Genomic DNA, 16,639 nt, shown 5'->3' with positions numbered 1-16,639 from the left:
GTCGTCGTCTGTCGTCGTCCGTCGTTATCTTTTACAAAAATCTTCTCCTCTGAAACGACTTGGCCAAATTTTACCAAACTTGCCCACAATCAACATTGGAGTATCTGTTTTTGAAATGTGTCCGATGACTCTGCCTGCCAACCAAGATGGCGGACATGGCTAAAAATAGAACATAGGGGTAAAATAAAAGTTTTATCTATTATTTTGAAAACTTTACAAATCTGACCTTAGCAAAAATGTGCAGAATGTTGAACTCTACCAATTGTTCATATACGTCAAAACTGTCAGACGACTTCTTACGGGAGTTATTGCCCTTAAATGACAAATTTTATCATTTTGTTTTATTTTTTGCCTATTATCTTGAAAACTATAATAGATAGGGAGAAGCTTTGAATTGCGAAAATGATCAACAGAACAAGTTCTCCAAATAAGTGTCCATCGAAACTGTCAGTCGACACCTTATTAGAGTTATTGCCCTTTGATGACGATTTTTACCAAATTTTTGCGTGTTTGCCTTATATCTCAAAACTTATAATAGATAGATATAAACTTTAATAAGCAAAAATGATCAGCAAGACAAGTTCTACAGTTAAGACAGTATGAAGGAAATCGTACGACGACTCCTTATTGGAGTTATTGCCCTTTAATGACGATATTCACCATTTTTGGCGTTTTGTCTTATATGATAAAATTATAATAGATAAATAGACACTTTAAATCACAAAAATTATCAGCAAGGCAAGATCTCCTAGCGAGTCTAATTTTGCCGATATAGTAAGTAGGCTCACTGTCACTCTTTATAGGAGTGATTGCCCTTAAATGTGAATTTTTTACCCTCTTTTGTGTTTTGAGCAAAAATTAAAGAAAACAGAGAGAAGCTAAACACACTAAATGATCAGCAATACAAGATCATCAAAACAGAGATTTTTGCAATGAATTATGTTCTTGTCTTCAATGTCGGAGAGTGTCCTTTATTGAATATGCACATAGACCAATGTGAGCAACAAAGGCTCTTTAGAGCCTCTAGTTTTTATACCTTGGGCTTTTGGTAAAGATGTTATAGAACAATTGTATAAAATATTTCTTCGTCGACAATTTCGAAATTCAGGTCGTTTACATTTATCAAATGGCAACATGCGCAGGAATAATAGTTGGCGGGAAAATTAGCCTACAGACGAAACGTAAATAGCAACGTCCTTGTAAATTTGGAGGATTCTAGATCTGAGGATATAAAGGTAAATATTATTAATCATGATGTTCTTTTTGTTGTTTGATGAGATATAAATGTGGTCACTTAATTGTTCTTTATTAAATTGTATGCAAATTTGAGTTCTTTTGAAGTTCAAATATACTATACCGTTTATTACATTTATAACTGGCCTCAAGTAAGGTCAAATCAAGTTGTTGTTAAATATGCATGAAATAAAACAAACGAGACATGTAATTGGTCGATGTAAATAAACTTATCATAGATACCAGGATTGAAATTTTTGTATTTGCGCCAGACGCGCGTTTCGTCTACAAAAGACTCATCAAGACGCTCGAATTAAAAAAAAGTTAAAAATGCTAAATAAAGTACGAAGTTGAAAAGCATTGAGGACCCACAATTCCTAAAAGTTTTGCTAAATACAGCTAAGGTTATCTATTCCTGATGTAGAAAAGCCTTAGTATTTCAAAAATGTAAAGTTTTGTAAACAGTTAATTTATAATTATGACCATATCAATGATAATTCATGTCAACACAGAAGTGCTGACTACTGGGCTGGTGATACTCTCAGGGAATAAAAACAGCAGTGGCATCGATCCAGTGGCTGTAAATAAACTCATCATAGATACCAGGATTGCAATTTTGTATTTGTGCCATACGCGCGTTTCGTCTACAAAAGACTCACCAGTGACAAGTCATTGAAGAATTAAGACCAATCAAATCGTTCGATTCATTTCATGCATTACGAGATGGGTCCTGTGAGGGTTTGAGGTTTGGTATTCAATGCAAAAAATCGAAAAAGAAAGGATTAGAAAGTAGGATCGCTATGACGGCAGGTTAATTTTTATATACCTAACATGATAAAAGAAAGTGATGGCGTCAAATTCAATATATGCATGTCTTGAAAACTTCCAGATGATCCATCATGAAACAGTGTCTGTGACATTTCAATGTTTAGGTTATGTTTTCAAAACAAAACATTTTTATTCCTTGGCGTGAAAACTTCATTTCTTTCTCAAGAAAAAATATAGATTTTTCAAGCTGCATAAAGTCGAAGAATGATGGACGAATCGTTTATGAAATTGTTTACTCCGAACTACATGTACCGGTAATTATTTTCCAACTTGGTATGGAGTAAGGGGGCGAGTAACATCATGGTCTGGGGGTATCATTTTCATTAAACAAAGGTTGGTCAATCAGACCTTCAATTTGGTCCCTATAATAGTAAATCTTTGTCTGATTTGTGTCTTGCACATAACCTTTGTACTGAAATTGACCAAACTCGGTGTTCTCCCCAGGCCCTTTCAGGATATCGGGCAGGCGGGCAATTTGTATACTAGTTTTATTTTTATACGACTTGTTAAACCCTATCATCGTGGTATAAAATTCCAGTTGAAATTTAACCACCACAATAAGTGTGATGAGGTTACAAAGGTATTCCGATGCATAATGGGATGGTCTCATATATTAAAGACAGGATGCTCTGACCTTGACCCTATGATTGTTATTTGTGTTTGAGGCATACCTCTGTTCTTTTGGAGAACTTATGTCAACCAAACTAAGTCAAACTAATTCAATTATGTGTGCCAATGCATTTTGGGAAAGTGGTGTCAATAAGATTAGATCATTGTGATTTGATTGACAAAAGTTGATTGACCTTTAGCATTGATTTAATTTGCAAGATATTGTACTTGAAATAGTCTGCTGAAAAAAAGACTACCAATTTTTAAAACAGATCTATGTAGAATTAAAAACCAATTGTTCAGGGAACAATTGAAGGTCTTTCCACCCATAAAGATCTATTTTGATATAGAACTATTAAAATTCGGTTTAAAATATCATACCAGCGTCAAATGATAGCTTATTGTACACTGATTCCAAAAATATATGGTTTCTATACATTTTTTTTCTAAATAAGGGAGATAAATTGTTACTTCCGGTTTGAAAAATGTCACTTCAAGGTTTTTTGATAGCTTACTTGATACTGATTCCAAAAATATATGGTTTAATATACTTTACATTAAATAAGTACAAAAAATAGCTACTTCCGGTTTACAAATGGAATTCATGTATACATTCATGTATACATATGAGGTAAAAGCAAAGGTCAATATCTAGAACATCAAATTTACCTATGACCTTGAGCTCAATTTCAAGGTCATAAACCAAGGGCTTCAAATCAAAAGACCATAGGTCTTAATTATATATGGTTATGAGTTATATCACTATATGCCTAATTTTTAATATAAGAGGGGAGAAAACTCCAATTTTAGGTTAGTGTACCCTTTCAACCAAAATTTATGTGACGGACATGTCGCAACTTCCAATTTAGTAAAAATATGTTGTCGATATCTTATACGGTTTTTGAAAAGAATTGAAAACAAGCCAAAATCAAAATTTAAAATATGACCTTGACCTCTAACCTTGACCTTATTTTCTTTTTTTTGGACCAAGGACCTCAAATCAAAAGATCCTAGGTCTCTATCACTTATGGTTTACAAGATAGAAATGCATATCACTTATATCAAATGCATAAGGGGAAATAACTCTCATATGGAGTGTTCGTATGGCTTCGGTCAAAATTGGACAAATCATGTGAAGGATATAACGAGCAATTTTATAAAATAAATTTGTCGCTTTCTTATACGGCTATGGAGGAGATGCAGTCACAAAGAAAACAGTGTTCGGGGAGATAACTCCTACAAAGATAAGTATTCTGTTACGCAGGGTGAATTTCAAAGGCGCATAAACTGTTCGATATCATATACCAAACATCTAAGCGACATCTTGCGAAACAAAATTTATACGCAAGAAATAAAAGTGGCGGAAGAAAAAAAAAAATAGTAAATATAAATCAATTGTTTTAAAAACAATTGTTAAACGGTCTTTCCCCTCCGAAACATGATTGGTTGGTTGGTTGGTTGGTTGGTTGGTTGGTCGATTGATTGATTGATTGATTGATTGATTGATTGAAAGTTTGCATGACACTCTCTCTATGCGAGGCATTAGACTTGACGTTCATATTCTGATGAGGCTGCGTACTTGTACATCCCGCACTCCCAAACGGACAGCCTTAGGATTTCTTAATAAATAAAAATCCTAACATCTTCTTTTTTTCTAATTTTCTCTATTTGCTACGAGAACTGATACTTCATGGTTTCTTTTATGTGTTGTGTGTACATTTTGTTTCAACTTGCAGGAAGAAAAAAATGAGTAACATTTTGTCTTGGAAGTTTCACTTTCCATATTTGGATATGGATCTCGAATGATTTATTCTAAGTTTAGGTCCGCGCGCGTGATGATGTTTTGAAGTCACGTGACGCTCGAATATATATGTCTGGAGTTAGAATATTAATTTCTTTTCAGGGGAGACCATTGAACAGAGCACATGTGTACTGATCGGACAAACATGATCACTATTGGTTTTATTATATACAGGTCATTGATGACGGATCATGCCTGCATCTTACGTACGCATGTTTACGGGAGCACAGATTTGTATTTTAATGCATGATTAAAAAAATTGATTGTAGGATTTCAGCAATATTTACGAACTTGGGAGCAATTTCTACGTCATTGAATTTTATTTCTCAATCAAGCGGACCGCGTTTAACGGGAACATGAATTGGAGCCGATTTTTGCAGGAATGAATTTCTATTTAAGAAGTTTGTAAATCCTAAGGATTGCATTTTTACAGTAAAATGTACAGGACTGAACTTCAAGGCGAAATGGGATTCCTCAAAGTAGAAGAAGAAAAAAATAAGAAAAAAAAGGGGGGGGAGGGGAGGGGAGGTGGAGGATGGTGAACCTTGGTTGATAAATTAAGACAAGATGCATGTATACATCATGATAGCTGCAAAGTTTGAGGCTATAATTAGTTCATTTTGTTCATTTCACTATTTCAGTGGCATGGAACCCCTAAAACAATGACGCGTACCATTTTGACAAAAACTTTCCAGTTATATCATGTCGCGACTAACATTTTGGTCAAATTTGTTTTATACGGCTTACGGTTAAGTGTTACAAAAACATAACGACAAATTAATTTGATAAAGGCAGATAACTCCTTTAAGATCTCACTGGATCGCTTCGATCCAAATTAGGCAAAAATCCTGAGGATGTAACATATAATTTAGAAAAAGAATTTTGTCGATACCTTTATTTGTTACGAAGGAGATGCAATCACAAGGAAAACAGTGTTCAGGGAGATAACTCGTACAAAGAAAATCGTTCGGCTTAGAATGGGTGAAAATAAAAAGCGCATAAACTGTATGATACTATATAAGAAATATCTAAGCGACATCTTGTGAAACAAAAATTTTACGCAAGAACAAAATTAGGCGGAAGAAAAAAAAAATAATAATAATAATAATAATAATAATAATAATCAGAACAAATACAATAGGTCTTTCCACAGAAAAGTGGAAAGACCTAATAATCAGAACAAATACAATAGGTCTTTCCACCGAAAAGTGGAAAGACCTAATAATAATTAAAAACCAATTGTTCAGGGAACAATTGAAGGTCTTTCCATCCATAAAGATCAATTTTGATATTGAAATATTAAAACTCAGTTAGATATATCATATCCAGCGTCAAATGATAGCTTATTGACACTGATTCCAAAAATATATGGTTTCTATACATTATTTTCTAAATAAGGGAGATAAATTGTTACTTCCGGTTTGAAAAGTGTCACTTCCGGTTTTATTTGATAGTTTACTTGATACTGATTCCAAAAATATATGGTTCAATATACTTCTACATAAAAAAAGTACAAATAATAACTACTTCCGGTTTACACCAGGTCACTTCCGGTTGGCTTTTCCATAGTTAAGTGGCTTGCCACGTAATGCTAAAAGTCCCATGGCTTTATCATGTATACATATGAGGTAAAAGCAAAGGTAAAAATCTAAAACGTCAATTTTACCTATGACCTTGAGCTCAATTTCAAGGTCATAAACCAAGGGCTTCAAATCAAAAGACTATAGGTCTTAATTATATTTGGTTAATGAGTTATATCACTATATGCTTAACTTTTAATAAAAGAGGGGAGAAAACTCAAATTTAATGTTAGCGTACCCTTTTAACCAACATTTATGTGTTACGACATGTCGCAACTTACAATTTAGTAAAAATATGTTGTCGATATCTTATACAGTTTTTGAAAAGAATTGAAATTAAGCCAAATCAAAATTTTGAAATATGACCTCGACCTCTGACCTTGACCTTTTTTTCTTATTTTTGGATCAAGGACCTCAAATCAAAAGATCCTAGGTCTCTATCACTTATGGTTAACAAGATAGAAATGCATATCACTTATATCAAATGCATAAGGGGAAATAACTCTCATATGGAATATTCATATCTTTTCGGTCAAAATAGGACAAATCATGCAAAGGATATAACGAGCAATTTTATAAAATAAATTTGTCGCTTTCTTTTACGGTTACGGAGGAGATGCAGTCACAAGGAAAACAGTGTTCGGGGAGATAACTCCTACAAAGAAAATTGTTCGGTTGCACAGGGTGTATTAATTTCTTTTCAGGGGAGACCATTGAACAGAGCACATGTGTATTGATCGGACAAACACGATCACTATTGGTTTTATTTTGTACAGGTCATTGATGTCGGATCATGCATACATATTACGTACACATGTTTACGGGAGCACAGATTTGTATTTTAATGCATGTTTAGAAATTTGATTGTAGGATTTCAGTAATATTTACGAACTTGGAACATTGATTTTAATTTCGCAATCAAGCGGACCGCACGTGTCTCATCGATTAATTTCAGAAAATACATGAATTGGAGCAGATTTTTGCAGGGATGGATTTCTATTTCAGAAAGAAATTTGAACATAAGAAGGATTAGCATTTTACAATATAATATACGGGACTAAAAGCGATTTTCTTTTCATAGAAATGGGATAACTTAAAAAAAAAAATCAGTTGAAAAAAAAGGGGGGGAGTGTAGTGGTAGACTGTGGTTGATAATTGAGATAAGAAACATTTACAACATGATAGCTGCAAAGTTTGAAGTTTTAATAAGTAATTTGTTGATTCGACCATAACAAGGACATTGACCCTGCAATAAAATGACGCATACCATTTCGACAAAAAATTTCTAGTAAACACGTGTCGCGACAAACTTTTTGGTTAAATTGTTTTGTCGATATCTATAACTCTTTCTAGGAAGAAGTGATATGAACTTAATGTAAAAAATCACAACATGACCTTGACCTAGTTTTCTATTCTTTAGGACCAAGGACCTCAAATCAACAGACCCTAGGTCTCTATCACTTATGGTTTACCAGTTACAAATGCATATCACTTATTTCAAATGCATTATGGGAAATAACTCTCATATGGAGTCTTCGTATCGCTTCCGTCAAAAATGGACAAATCGTGCAAAGGATATAACGAGCAATTTTATAAAATAAATTTGTCGCTTTCTTTTACGGTTACGGAGGAGATGCAGTCACAAGGAAAACAGTGTTAGGGGAGATAACTCCTACAAAGAAAATTGTTCGGCTTAGAATGGGTGAAAATAAAAAGCGCATAAACTGTATGATACTATATAAGAAATATCTAAGCGACATCTTGCGAAACAAAAATTTTACGCGAGAACAAAATTTGGCGGAAGAAAATAATAATAATAATAATCAGAACAAATACAATAGGTCTTTCCACAGAAAAGTGGAAAGACCTAATAATCAGAACAAAAACAATAGGTCTTTCCACAGAAAAGTGGAAAGACCTAATAATCAGAAAAAATACAATAGGTCTTTCCACAGAAAAGTGGAAAGACCTAATAATCAGAAAAAATACAATAGGTCTTTCCACAGAAAAGTGGAAAGACCTAATAATCAGAACAAATACAATAGGTCTTTCCACAGAAAAGTGGAAAGACCTAATAATCAGAAAAAATACAATAGGTCTTTCCACAGAAAAGTGGAAAGACCTAATAATCAGAACAAATACAATAGGTCTTTCCACTGAAAAGTGGAAAGACCTAATAAAATATGTAATAAAGTAAGCGTAGTCTATCCTTATTATACCTTCATTATTTTAAATGTGTTAGGTAAAAACTGATGGAAAAACTGGGAATTCAGAAATGTATATATTCATGCGTAAAATGCAACAGGGCATAAACAAACTGTATAGCAAATATAAAACCTCTTAATTTTAAATAAAAACTCATATTTGAGACCGTCATCAAGGATTTGAACTATTTAATCATGGATGGATGCATTAATTGTGGAATTCACAATATAATTCTGTCCGATAGACCTTTAAGAAACCATGTGTCAACCTAACACAGACATGACAGAGGTAAATGCAATGATTTTTTTAAATAATTAGCTGAAAGCCAAATATCCCGAAACGTTTTTGTCTCAATACTGAATTCCAAATCAGCAACTAAAATGCATGTACAGGGGTGTCATGGGTAATTTAGTAACACTATGCAGACAGCTTTAGTTATTAAAGTAAGCATTTATCCCAACATCAATGATATCTAACAATAAATTCATTATTAGCCTCAATCAAATAGATAAAAATGTCCTTTCCAGAGGTCATACTTATTTAAACTAAAATATATTAAATGACATAAATTCATGTATGAATAAAAGAAATAAAACGATTTTAATTCAAACTGATAACTTTTTGTCAAAAATCAAAGTCTTTAATCCAACACTTAAAAAAGAATATCCCATTGATGGCTTGACTTTGTACAAAACTAGTGCATAATATATATACATTAAGCATGTTATTTGTCAAAATAAACAATTATAACTATTTGTATTTGTTTTTATTTCAGCCAGATTCCAATTTTTGGCTTATCCTAGAAGTTGCAAGACACAAATGTACAATATATGATTCTATATAGTAGCTGGATTGACTAGTGACACCACAATAATTCCATGACAGCAATGAAACTCTAGACCATTAGGATGTTTTGAAAATATATATTTCTACAGATCTGATTTAAGTACTTGTATCAATTTTGAAGATTTTTACCAGGTCTCATCATATGTCGACTAGTCAGACAAATTTTGGATCAGGTGTCTGACAGGAATTATTACAAAATTGCCAGTGGTTACAACACATGCATGTTATTTGTTATTAAGTTTGCCTATCAGTCCAGCTGTTTTTAGAGGCTGTCTAACGATACTTTCAGAACTATGATATGTCTGTGTAACTATTACTACAAAGAGAGAGATATAATTGCATACTACGAAGTATATCCAGTTATCATAAACTTTTTGCAACAAGTTATATAAAGAAAGTTTGAATTCATAATATTGATGCATTGTTCAGAAAATGAAATAGGTTGTAAATAAGAAGATGTGGTATGAGTGCCAATGAGACAACTCTCCATAATAGTTTGTATACTCACAATCCAAGAGCAAAGTTAAATTGTACCCAGGAGAATTGTTAATTTTAAAACCATCAGTATTTCGATTATGGATTTTTTTATTTACTGAATACATTTTTGTCACTTGTTTTAAATATCTAAGAAATGAAGAATATGAAAATAATAAAAAATGACGAACAAAATATTTGTATTAAATTCGTTGTAAATTTTATAGATTTGACACTTAGAAGTACAAAACTGTATATATTGCATCATTGATTAGAATGTTCCTCAATGAGTTAAATTCATTCCGCACTGTATATAGAAGTTGACAGAAGTTAACTACTATAGTTCATCGTACAACCTGCAACAATGAGCAAACCTATTCTGCATAGTAAGCTATAAAAGGCCCTGAAATGTAATATCTAAGAAATATTTAACAAACGTATAACAAGTCTACTTGGATAGAGAGTTGTTTCATTGGCACTCATACCACATCTTCCTATTTATATTAACAATATAACTAGCAGTCTGGTTTTGTACAAAAATGATAATGAAAAAAATATAATATACAGCAACAAATAACAACCACGGAATTACAGGCTCCTGACTATGGACAGGTACATGTACATACAGAATATTGCAGGTTAAACATGGTTGCTAGCGCCAAACCCTCCCCTAACCTGGAGTGTACATACACTTTCTCAGACATTGAATCTTTGAAAAAGGATAATATTTCAGAATAATTAAAAAAAAAATAGTACATAAATTTTTAAAACAAGCGGTATATAGGTTGATAAAAGTGTGTATGATAGTGGAAACAGTACAGTACAAACAAAATTGATACTTGAAATATAACAAGCTGTGATTGATTATTAAAACCATTTCTTCCACAATATTTATCATAACTTTTGCCTTGGGTTTTTGTTTAACTGCTTATAGCGCTCACAGTGCTTTAAGTATATTTTCCTATTATTAGGTTTATGTTTGTGTTAACTCTATTTTATATCAAACTTGGAAACAGTGAAGATCGTAGAATGCTGAAATGTCTACATATCTAATAGACCAGTGTTACTCTATGTCGAAAATCAACAGTAATCATTCTAATTTCGTGGTGTTCTAAAAAGAACATCTTTCAATAAAGTTTCTTAAAAAAAAATTCTTACTTAACTTCATCATAATATTTTCACATAAATGAAATAATGTGTTAATGTTCTTTTCAAATGGTAGTTGTAGATTTCAGATTGCGAATATGTTTTTATTATCGTTATACAACTAGTTTTTAAAATAATTACATTACATGTATGTGTCATTATAATCCGTAATTTTGATTGGTTTACAACGATGGCGAGGCACTCCTATGTCAAATGTTATTTCCGTATAAAATAGCTATGACTGCACGTACTATCTGTGGCAATGTTAAAATATTGCATTGAAGGAAAAGCTTGCTATAACTCTTAATTTCAAGGTTGCAGCATTAAAATGAAATTATAGGAATAAAAGGATTTTTTTATAAATGTTTATTGTTGTAAAAGCGTTGATCGTGCGCACATGCATCCCAATAAAACTATAAAAAGAGGCATTAGATTCTTAATTTTTTTTATAACAAAAAGGTATATGTGTCTGTGTGTGATTAAACTGCTATTACTAACTGATTTGTTTATTCAAAGGGAGAGGTAAAAATAAAAAAGAATCCAGACAGCACATGAATTTTACAAAATGCAGCAGATTACGTATATGAACACATTAATTCCATTGTTCTCTGTTAGTCTGTATATATTTCTTAATTGTTATGCAGTGCTACAGAATTCTATAGTGTACGTTTCATTTATTTTCAAATTGGGCTCACACTTGTCTTGTGGAACTAATAAGAGCACATTCATAAAATATGGTAAAAGAGAAATTAATCTACTTTTCAGGCGATAGCATAGACCTTACATGTTTAAAGGTAGAAGAAGATAAATCTTTGACACAGCTGAACAGGGTTATGGTTTCGGAATACAGCGAACTCTGTAAGAAGTTTATTTTAAGCATCGTAGGAAACGATGTCTATTCCAAGTTCTGTACACAGTATCCTGAAGAAGAAAAAGATATGTTAAGAGATTTCGAAAGCAGATATAGACAATTCTCATCTGCATGTCTTCGCAATGCAGAAAAAATATCATTACCTTTGCCGGGGAACTTTTGCCAATTATGTGTAAAAGATTTAGGTAAAGATTTTATTGATCACACTGTTTATTCCAATAAAATAAGATGGTTATCAGGTATGTTACGAATAAACACAGATTTATTTTTATCACTTTTTGATGAAGTAACAACCTGTGTTGTTAACTCGGTAAGAGAAATGTTGAAAGAACCTGATGTTAAAGACACATCTCATATTATTTTGACGGGACGATTAATGGAATTGTCGATTCTTTGCTGTAGAGTGCGAGAGACATTTCGCGACATAAAAATAATAGAATTTCCGTTCCCCGATATAGTTGCTTTGAAAGGTGCTGTTATTCTAGGACATTATCCGAAAGTTAGTTGTAAACGACTATTTTACCGTTTATAACTGCCCATATCAAAAACAAAAAAAATAATGGAACAAAAAAAGTCATATATATGTGTTATTTACAGTATATAATTTGAAGTTTTGAACATGAAATGTTAATATATTTAAGATATAGTTATTAATGTAATGTAATAATTTGGAAAATAGCAGCAGAAGTTGGATGTTTAAAATCATTGATATGATAAATTTCTGTAAAATGTTAAATTATTCGAAACCAAGGTTGTTCTACCCGCCAAGTTTAGATTGCCTTATCCATATTTGGCACAACTTTTTGGATTTTTTTGTTTTTAAAGCTCTTCAACTTCGTATTTGAATTGGCCTTTCAACTGTCTATTCGAGCCTCACCGATGAGTCTTATGTAGACAAAATGCCTGTCTTGTGTAAAAACTTATCAGCCAGTTACCTTTGATGAGTTTGTAAAGTATCATACTACTTTTGTATTTAGTATACTGACTTTGTATTTTTGCAGTCGATAGTTATTCAAGCCTATCTTATAAACTAAATTAAAAATAAAAGCATTAGATGTTACTTTGTTTTGACTTGATTATGTCTAAGTTAAGTCGATATTGCGTTCTTATTAATTTATTGCACACCAACAAGACACATACTAGGTATATTGTGAGAAGCATTTATAATAGAACGGATGAGAGTTTCACACCCGTAATTAACAAAACTATTATTTGTTTTCTACGGAGACAAAAATCATACTTACTCACCCTTTGTTACTTTTGAGACATCATTACTGTAATTAAATATCTGCAGACCTTATTGTGCGAATTAGTGGTCAGAAAATGGTTTACATAAAGAGGGACTTATTAATAATAGTCAAATTCATATATGGTCTACTTTTCCTGAAGGTGTGGGAACCTTAATTTCCTATATATTTGTTAATTTATCAACGGAGAAATTTTAGAATATTTCTAAATCTCATCCGACTTCTGAGCTGATGATACCCACATGTTCAAACAGTCAACTAGAAGGGATAACTGCCTAGTGTTATTAGATATAAAAAAAAAACACTTCGCAGATAAATATATAACGAAGATCCAACATATACATCTAATTCTGCCTCATAGAATTTGACACTGCTGGTCGATTGAGAATAAAACTTTACGTCAAAACATATGATTTCAGATTCCCATTGTGATCCTTCAATTTTATTTGTAGCAACGTTCCAGCAGCACTTGCATATGGAATATATATCTCCTATTTGATTCAATATTCTACAGCTATTTATCATGAATTTCTTTGTATAGGTTTGCTGCTTATAAGGAAGCTATCTAACCAAAAGTTCCAAGTGGGGTGTTTGATATCATTGTTTCGAAAATTTTACGGACGCCATCATTAGTCGGTTGACCGTTATGGAATATGTTTCACAACCTTTCTAACCACGATCCCGCCCTCTTTTCCCCGAATAGACCAACCGAATCAGACTTATCACCGCGTTTGTACTTACATGAGCAACACGACAGGTGCTCCATGTGGATTTGCTTACTCTGCAGGAGCACCTATGATCAACTGAGATCAACTCCGATTTTGGTGAGGTTCGTGGTGCTCAGTCTTTTGTTTTCTATGTTGTGTTTTGTGTACTGTCTTTTCGTCGTTTTTTCGTTATTTCCATGGCATTGTCAGTTTGTTTTCGATTTATGAGTTTGAATGTCCCTTTCATATCTTTCACCTCTCTTATACATTCAAGTTTCTACCCCAAGATAGATTACCTAAGCTTTATTTGGCAAAACTTTCGGAATTAAGGGTCATGAATGCTCTTCAACTTCGTTCTTTGTTTGGCCTTTTTAACTTTTTCTATTCGAGCCTTACTGATGAGTCTTTCGTAGACAAAACGTGCATCTAGCGTACAAAATTCTTTTATCTATGATGAGTTTATTTCTAAGACAAATCCTTGTTTCTACGATAGAATTAAAGGGAAACTCCGCAAAAAAATGAAAAATTGATATTTTGTTCTTTAAGCATAAAAAACCACATGTTCATAAATAAAAAAACTTTTATTCTCTATGAAAAGAGATCAAAATCGATTTTTGAAATTCACTATCAGTTCTCGACATATCGCCATCTTGTCGGCATGTTCGATCTAAAAAGTCACGTGATATCTATAAACCACAAAGACCAAAATGAATCGGGGATTTACCGACCGTGCGTTAAAAACTCCCATCATCAATCGGGGATTACCGTAGATGATCACCCATTGTGAAAATGTCTTATCAAGCGTACGGTTGTTCTGTCCGATAAGGTTATGACAAAAGTCTAAATAGTTTTCCTTAACCCACAAAAAAAGAAAATAGTTATGATCTATAGCAAGCACAAGTTGATGTGTGAAGACCATTTTGAACAATCTTGTTTCGAGGGAGATTTGATGGTAATTATACTTTTTTTAATAACAAAATAACCTAGCAGTTCTGATAGCTATAGTTATCAAATCCTTATATGATAAGATCTCGTTGATTCAATAAAATATAGATTTGATGAGGAAGAAAAGTTTCATTTAAAAGAAAGACAAATGCAGTGTTCTTGTAACAATCACTGATTTACAAAAGATTCATTAGTATGCCTCTTTTATATAAAGTGCATTGGTTTATATAAAGAATAGTTCCGTATTTAGTCAAGTTAATTTTTTAAATTAATAAAGTTATACGATAAATAACATTTTTAAATTATGATATTTAACGGATATCGACGGGGAGCAATGTTAGGAAGAGGTTTTAGCTAAGACAAAATATGTTGATATAGTATAATATTCCCAGGTTATAGAAATGTAAATATCGAAATATTGGACATCTCATTTTTTTATCAAAAAAGTTTTTTATCTATATCAAATTGATACGGGATCAATTCGGAACTGTCACTTATAAAGACACTTTACAGTTAAATATGTGACCCTATCTGGTATGTTTGGAAAAAAATGTATATTTTTTTTTCTTTTTGAATTTTATTTACGTTATCTTATTATATATATATATATATATATATATATATATATATATTTTGGCTTCCTCCCGAATTGATAATAGGTACGTCAGAATTATTGATAGATGTCGTGTCAGAGCGACACATTCAGTTAGTTATCCCAAGGACGTATATTAGATACACGTCCTTGGTAATTCCAGTGACATGCTGTCGACTAAAAATTCCTATTACACAATATATTATACAGGTCCATACATGGCTTCTTAATTGAGGTACCCGACGTGCACAGGTAACATTTATTGAACCACATATATTTGTGTTCGACGTTATTTATCTTGTGCGTGTTTGAAATTATAATTCCACCTGTTAATGAATGATGTTCTGATAATAATATTATCCACTATTTTTGCTGATAATAAGTTTAAAAATTTTATAAACATGATCTTTAAAAAAATTTGTGAAATACATTTACTGTTTTGTCATGATTCTGGACCCTTCTTTTGAAAAAAAAAATTCTTCACGCAAATGCAAGCTTTTGACGATTGGCAAACATGCAGTATAAAGTAATGCAGCACTTATAGTCAGTATCAAATATTTATTTATTGACGATAAGAGAGCTCCTTCTATGTCTAATGTCCCTATCTTTATACGGATTAGAACGACAGGGGAAACAGTCACTGTAAAGGAACGAAGATAGAGTGGCATAGTGAAAAAAAATAACCGATTAGAGAAAATTATACTACATAGAGAATGATCGACGAAAAGGGTAATAGTTATTGTAAAGGAAAAGAGATAAAGAGAGGCATAATAAAAAAAGGTTTGCTAGACAAAGTTACTGCTCGCTTTGATATTTTTATACAAAATCACACATCGTGTTCCAAATTGGTATTCACGTGCGCTAACTTGATGGGTTAAGTTTCTGCATAGCATGGTTAAAAATAATTAAGTATCCCATTTGTTATATCGTAGTGTCACTAGTACGACTCGAGTATAGCATGTAAAAATCCTACTCAATATGGTTGTATTGGAAATCTTTTCATACAGATAGATAACTCATAGTCTAATTTGCCACATGACGCTCATATTTCTTTCTACTATCATCATCTTATTCATTAAATATTGCTGTAAGCATCGATGGTTCACACCCAAACCAAATGGGAGTAATATACCTTTAGAGCTTCTCCGTGGTATACACTTGTCACAAATATATAGACGAAATTCAGTGAATCTACATCTCACAACCACAATTTTTGAATTACGATTTTGAGTGAACACCCACCAAACCAATACAAAATGGCAAGATATAACCATGCAGGCATTTAGTTTTCGTCAGACACAAGATAAATAATACGCTCATATTGCTTTCTACTATCATCATCTGCTTCATCAAATATTGCTGATAACAACGATGGTCCACACAAAAAAAGGAATTATATACAATCAGAGCTTCTCAGTGGTATACACTTGTGAAATATATAGACGAAATTCGGTATTGAGAAGTGAAATTACATCTCACAAACATTATCTTTGAATTACGATTTTGAGTGAACACACACCAAACCAATAAAAACGTATAGCAAGATACATAACCA

The 16,639-nt window shown here is 32.3% G+C and overlaps 2 protein-coding genes across 4 annotated transcripts in view; both read left to right on the top strand.

The window, feature by feature from the left end:
- The window catches only part of LOC127714090 (heat shock 70 kDa protein 12A-like), a 63,054-nt gene extending 50,401 nt beyond the window's left edge, over positions 1-12,653 (top strand). Inside the window, exon 6 of the mRNA XM_052220046.1 lies at positions 11,488-12,653. Coding sequence (XP_052076006.1) covers positions 11,488-12,125 — 638 coding nt within the window. The 3' untranslated portion in view covers positions 12,126-12,653. The remainder of the gene's footprint in view (positions 1-11,487) is intronic.
- LOC127714088 (heat shock 70 kDa protein 12B-like) overlaps positions 1-16,639 on the top strand; it is a 181,878-nt gene that overhangs the window by 97,352 nt on the left and 67,887 nt on the right. The gene's annotated exons all lie outside the window — the stretch shown is intronic.

Source organism: Mytilus californianus, unplaced genomic scaffold, assembly GCF_021869535.1.
Source record: "Mytilus californianus isolate M0D057914Y unplaced genomic scaffold, xbMytCali1.0.p SCAF_9, whole genome shotgun sequence".
Taxonomy (NCBI): Eukaryota; Metazoa; Mollusca; class Bivalvia; order Mytilida; family Mytilidae; genus Mytilus; species Mytilus californianus.
Note: the sequence above shows the minus strand (reverse complement) of the source record. Positions and strands in the feature narration are given on the sequence as shown.